The sequence below is a fragment of the Camelina sativa genome, chromosome 17, assembly GCF_000633955.1.
Source record: "Camelina sativa cultivar DH55 chromosome 17, Cs, whole genome shotgun sequence".
Lineage (NCBI taxonomy): Eukaryota > Viridiplantae > Streptophyta > Magnoliopsida > Brassicales > Brassicaceae > Camelina > Camelina sativa.
The window spans coordinates 3,408,860-3,414,730 of record NC_025701.1 but is presented as its reverse complement, the minus strand read 5'-3'; the positions used below and the strand labels follow the sequence as shown (position 1 = coordinate 3,414,730).

Genomic DNA, 5,871 nt, shown 5'->3' with positions numbered 1-5,871 from the left:
ACTAATGTGGTTTATTTGGAGACGAAGATAGACAAGTGGGGACTATACTACAATGTTCCTCTTTTTTATTTTTCGATACTTACATTTTTTTTTTTTTTTAAAGATAATTAGAGTTAAGTTACTCCATCACAAAGTGATGAAGATATATCTTATCCTTTGTAAATTTCTTTCCAAGTTTACATCGTTGATTGAATTCCTTTACCTTATATATCAACTAAATAGGTTAGTTTCAAATTTTTATAGGGTAATTAGCTCAATAATTTCATTGTTTCAGTTATTTTACATTGTAAGTATATATGTAAATAATAACTGAGTGACAAAACTCTTATTTTTAAAAAAGTGATATTTCTTTATGCTTTAACCAAAAACGCCTTTTCTATTTTGCGCATAATCATCGCGATGTTGGATAAAGTAATACGACTAAATTATATATATACGGTGTGTAATATTTTTGTTTATTACATACATCGTGCTATTTTTTCAAACTTCACTCTAGAAATAAAATAGTACAAGAACAAGATGAGAATGAGGTTTTTTGTCTAACAAATAAGAAATGGGAATATTTTTTGTAACAGTTTGGGTTCAATTATTATTGACAAACTGTCGACATATCTGAAAACGATATGTGGACTTGGTTATAACAGCAACCGTAAATCGTCATATCCAGAGTTAACACACGTGAAAAGTCCAAAAACAAAACTATTAACATAGAACATATTCGATATATATATTTAACATTTACTTCATTAACTCCAATTTGTAATACAGAAAGCTGATATACATCCATTCAGGAACAATTGAAAACGATACATACTGTAATTGGACATTTGACCCCCTAGAAAAATTTATGATATCATTTGGACATTTTTCCAAAAGATAAATTCTTTTTGTCATTTTCTTAAAAAAACTTAAACATGTGCGTAGGTTTGGTTTAGTGACTTGCAATCGAGTTTCAAAAAGTTCATTAAAATCCTATTTATTCTGCAAGTGCACATAAATGCAAATATTGTATATTATTTTCTATTTTGTCCTTATTTATATAATTAGACTCAAAATAAATGAAACAAATAGTATTTAAATATAAAATAAAGATACTACTATATATGGTTTTGTAAAAAAAAGTTTATAATAGATGTTTCAAAACCTTTTAACATACAAATCTTATGAATAAGTTGCCTTTTTTAGGGGTTTTCTAACTTGTCCGATGTAAGAAAGCTAAATAAAATAAGCACATGTAATGTAAAGCATTTGGAATCAACCCAACATACATTTCTTACAAAGTTTCTTTCTACGAAATTAAATCATAAGAGAGATCGAGGGGGAAACATAATCTGGAAGTCGAGAATATCAATCTTATCCTGACATATTTCCACGAGGTTGACATGCATTCTTTCTCAAGGACCCGCACAGCACAATGATCCGCACTATATATGCCGATATCTTATTTGTAGCTTGCATTTATAGAATTACGAGTATATATCATAAAAAAATCTCTTTCGCAAAAGTAAGTATTCCGTCACAAAAAGTTGTTTCCATCCTTGTAAGCCTAACTAAATCGTCAACAAGTTTGCTCAACAAGTTGTTTTTTTTTTATATACATGCGATTTGGAGTGGCAGAAAGGACCAAACTTGTGATTCAATCTACAATCGGACCTATGTTCGAAAAGGTCACAACACAACGAGGAACCCACATAAATCTCATTCATACGGCACATCTTTAAGTTCCTCTGAGAAATGGAACAAATTCGGAGTGATATTTTTTTATTGATTCCACAGCTGCAACAGCAACAGCTTCTTCCTCAGGATAATAAGCGATCGGATCAGATAGATGCGGTTCTGGAATCTTTAGCACGCCTTCTAGCATGGCGTGGAGGCAGTATGCTGCATATGTAACATGATACCCGCCTTCTTGCACCATAAGCAACCTTCCATGGCTGTGCTCCTCTGCCACTCCCCTCATTATCTCCCCAATCCTTCTGTAACCATTCATCGTCAGGCTTTGTCTCCCGTTTGGATCAAACTGCAGATCCGACAGTAAAAAGTGATTATCTGTCAGTCCATGGTATTCCAAGCACTACTAGACATGCTGCATCACTTGCAAATGTTTGAAATCAAAACCTTGGGTGAATTCTAATGATGAATAAGAAAGAACAAACTGTAGCAAAGTTATGCAAAACCTGAGCAGCTTACATAAGTTATCTATTTCAACCGTAACCAAGACAATAAACCCTGCAGAGTGCTTAGACAGACTATTCTAGTCCGGAATAAGTTACATGAACCACAAACAACTATACCAAACTGTGATTAAATGAAGTTTCTAATGGAGTACTGAAACTGCAGACTCTGTAAATAGTTAGGTCTCGATAAAAACCCACCTATGGCAAAACATGTGGTCAGATTAAAAAACCACATAAGGAAACAAACACACTTGCAACCAACAGAGCTAAATTAGCGGCAAAGAGGCTATACTCAGTGTGGTTAGCATAATAATGCTGGGGGAATACAATTAAGCTTTTGGCAAAGAAAGAACTCACAGCGCTAGAATCTTGACCAACAACGAGAACAACCATATCGGGTCCAAACCTTCTAACAGCAGGAACCACCAGCTCAGTCATGGCATATTCATAGCCACGGTCACCAGTGCCATTAGGTAAAGGGACATTCAGATTGTAACCCAATCCCACGTCTACACCAACTTCATCAATCGACCCTTTCTGCGGGTGAGACGAGCCCCATGACCCATGGTTCATATGAAGTGACACCGTAAGAACCTTATCAGATGTATAAAACCCTTCAGCTGTGCCATTACCATAGTGCACATCAATGTCAATAACCGCAACTCGAGAACAAGAACCCGAATCTAACGCCAGTTTGACAGCAAGAGCAGCATTGTTGAGGAAGCAATACCCATCGGGTTTACTTTTTAATATTTTTTTTTAGATTTAAATTTTTATCATCTTAATCACATAGACACAGAGTCTTCACTAGAAACAANAAAAAATTTTTTTTTTTTTTTTTTTTTTTTTTGAAAAAAACAATATATATATATATATATATATATATATATTTTCTTCGCTCTCATAAGACCTCATTTTTTATTTTGCATTATTAAGTATATATATGCATATGAATACAAAAAAAAAAAAAAAAATCAAATACACTAGGTAAGGAATATGATTACTATATATAGTTAGACCAAACTATGTTTATAAATCACACACAATAGGAGAGATTAGTGCAAGAAAGAGAGCAAATAATGATGATATGGGAATGGGACCATTGAATTGATGGGATTTGCCCCCTTTGTTACGTACGACATGTAAAACGACTTTGAAGATTCCGCAGTCCCGTCCACCATTGCGACGACTTGAAAGTAAAACCAAAACATAAGTCTTTGAAAGAACCATTCCGAACCTCAAGAAGGGGTAATACTGTAATTAAACCAAACGACTCTGAGTCAACATTCTTCTTTGCTATATATCCCCAAAGCACAATTTTCACTAACCATGGTGAACTGATAGAGAATAGAAAAAAATGGGATTACCTCAGAAAAAGCTCTGTTCTTTCTCCATCTTCCTCTTCTCTTTAGTCAGTATCGCTCCATTGGCTTTCTCCGAGATCTTCCTAGAAGAGCATTTCGAAGGTGAAGTATATATAAACACTCTTGACTTGACTCTTCTCTCCTTTTCCGGATAACAAAACATCGATTTGTGTTAAAAGTTTTTGAATTTTGTTGCTATAATTGATCAGAGTAAGTAGTAATTTGAATTGTTTAGGATAGTGAAGCCAAATCCATCACTCAACTAGAATCTTCTATTTTAGGCTTTTCCTTTTCTGGTAGTATAACGATTATATGGTTCTAGATTCTTTCTCTTTCTTTTTGGGTTTCTATTTATAGATTTATGTGAATTAACTTAGTCAGATTGTGTTTAGGTGGATGGAAAAGCAGGTGGGTCTTGTCTGATTGGAAAAGAAACGAAGGCAAAGCTGGAACCTTTAAGCACACTGCCGGCAAATGGCCCGGCGATCCTGACAATAAAGGTATCTCCTTTTGCCCACCCTTGATATATGTAATTTCAGAAATCTATCTTTTTGGCGTTAAGGGCTTCACTTGGTTTTTTGCATTGCTAAGTGGATTTTTTTACCATCTTCAGAATAAGAGAATCTTAGTCTCCGTTCTCTGTGCTTTCATGCGTTGCCCTGTGATCTTTGTTATGTTGCAGTGTCTTTCTTCTCTGATATGTTCGTGTCAGCAGCGTGTTTTGTATAGATCTTTAGCTCTTTTGTTATGTGAACTAGGATATGGAGTTATTAAGTGTACTGGCTTCCGATCTTTGAAGTTAACTTGAGGAAAGTTAAAATCATCATTTGGTTAAACTTAAGAAACCTTTTTTAGTTCTTTGACTTGTTACTGTCAGCAGCAGATTGTGTGTAGATCTTGAGCTCTCTTGTAACGTGGAGTTCTTTAGGTGTACTGGCTTTCGATCTTTGAAACTAACATGAGGAAAAGTAGAGTCTTTATTTTGGTTTAACTTAGGAAATTTTTGTGCGATTTTTCTTCATGTGTTTAGGTATTCAGACCTATAATGATGCCAAGCATTATGCAATTTCTGCAAAGATTCCTGAGTTTAGCAACAAAAACCGGACTCTTGTTGTCCAGTACTCAGTCAAGATTGAACAAGACATAGAATGTGGTGGCGCTTACATCAAGCTCCTCTCTGGCTATGTTAACCAGAAGCAGTTTGGTGGTGATACTCCTTACAGGTAATCTTGTGCCTTATACCTTTTTGCCTTTTCAGTAAACATCAGTTCCTAGATGGTTACGTGCAATCTTGGTCAAGTTGCCTAGATTTAGTTATATCCTTGTTGATATGAGACTATCTATAGTAGGAAGAACAATGATGAAGTTGTTGGTTCCACGAAAAGGTGGACATGTTTTTGGATTCCGTGAACTAATGAAATAGTTGTTTAAACGTTCATGCTTTTTACTAGAGGTGTTGTCTCTGGGGATTCTCTTTAAACTTTTCATTCCTTTTTCTATGCAGTCTAATGTTTGGACCAGATATCTGTGGAACGCAGACAAAGAAGCTTCATGTTATTCTTTCATATCAGGGACAGAATTATCCGATCAAAAAGGATTTGCAATGTGAAACAGACAAATTAAATCATTTTTACACATTTATTCTGCGGCCTGACGCTTCTTACAGCGTTCTGGTTGATAATAAAGAGAGAGAATTTGGCAGTATGTACACAGACTGGGACATCCTTCCTCCAAGGAAGATAAAGGTCAAGAATGCAAAGAAGGTAATTGCAGGTTTCCAAGAGTCTTTCTTTATGCAATTTGAATTGCTAAACCAAACATTTACAAGTTTGGATAGCCTTTTCCTGACAAGAAAAATGGATTGCGGTTTTAATTTTTATCTTCCTAGCAAGATATGCAGTTACTCTAAATTCCTTTCGCTTTCACCTTGATAGATTTTACCAATCTGTTTTTGCAGCCAGAGGACTGGGATGATAGAGAGTATATTGATGACCCCAACGATGTCAAAGCCGAGGTAACTAGCATATCAATATAGAAATGACTTGTTGTATTGAAAGGAAGCCATTCAGCTCCCAAACTGTTAATTCTTAGTTTGATTCAAGGCACTCAGTTCTTTCTTTCTATTGTAAACAGGGTTATGATTCTATTCCGCGTGAAATTCCTGATCGTAAAGCTAAAGAGGTATGTTAGTTCTAAATTGGTTTCTTTAACTGATTGTTTTGTTGTTAGTCTCAAGCATCCATCATCTTTTCTACGTCCTCTATCACTGCAGATTCTGAAATTATGTCCCTTATTTGGAACTCATTAGTTTGTGATAGTGTAAAGCTTTA

At 35.0% G+C, this 5,871-nt stretch overlaps 2 protein-coding genes across 2 annotated transcripts in view; one reads left to right on the top strand and one right to left on the bottom strand.

The window, feature by feature from the left end:
• On the bottom strand, positions 1,612-3,358 carry LOC104759118 (histone deacetylase 8-like). Its single transcript, XM_010482087.1, has 3 exons — positions 3,315-3,358; positions 2,535-2,919; positions 1,612-2,020 (listed from the first exon to the last, which is right to left on the bottom strand). Exons 1-3 carry the CDS (start codon positions 3,356-3,358, stop codon positions 1,718-1,720), a joined length of 732 nt encoding a protein of 243 aa, XP_010480389.1. The 3' UTR covers positions 1,612-1,717.
• The window catches only part of LOC104755026 (calreticulin-3), a 4,995-nt gene continuing 2,611 nt past the window's right edge, over positions 3,488-5,871 (top strand). The window contains exons 1-6 of the mRNA XM_010477342.2: positions 3,488-3,643; positions 3,934-4,041; positions 4,572-4,764; positions 5,046-5,304; positions 5,499-5,555; positions 5,675-5,722. Of these exons, the coding sequence (XP_010475644.1) occupies positions 3,535-3,643; positions 3,934-4,041; positions 4,572-4,764; positions 5,046-5,304; positions 5,499-5,555; positions 5,675-5,722 (774 nt within the window). The 5' untranslated portion in view covers positions 3,488-3,534. The remainder of the gene's footprint in view (positions 3,644-3,933; positions 4,042-4,571; positions 4,765-5,045; positions 5,305-5,498; positions 5,556-5,674; positions 5,723-5,871) is intronic.

Coding starts and splice junctions, on each gene's coding strand:
- LOC104759118 (XM_010482087.1), bottom strand. CDS start 3,358: ATGGTGGACGGGACTGCGGAATCTTCAAAGTCGTTTTACATGTC. Junction 2,920..3,314: donor TCAAAGTCGTTTTACATGTC/GTACGTAACAAA, acceptor AATATTAAAAAG/TAAACCCGATGGGTATTGCT. Junction 2,021..2,534: donor TTGGTCAAGATTCTAGCGCT/GTGAGTTCTTTC, acceptor TCGGATCTGCAG/TTTGATCCAAACGGGAGACA.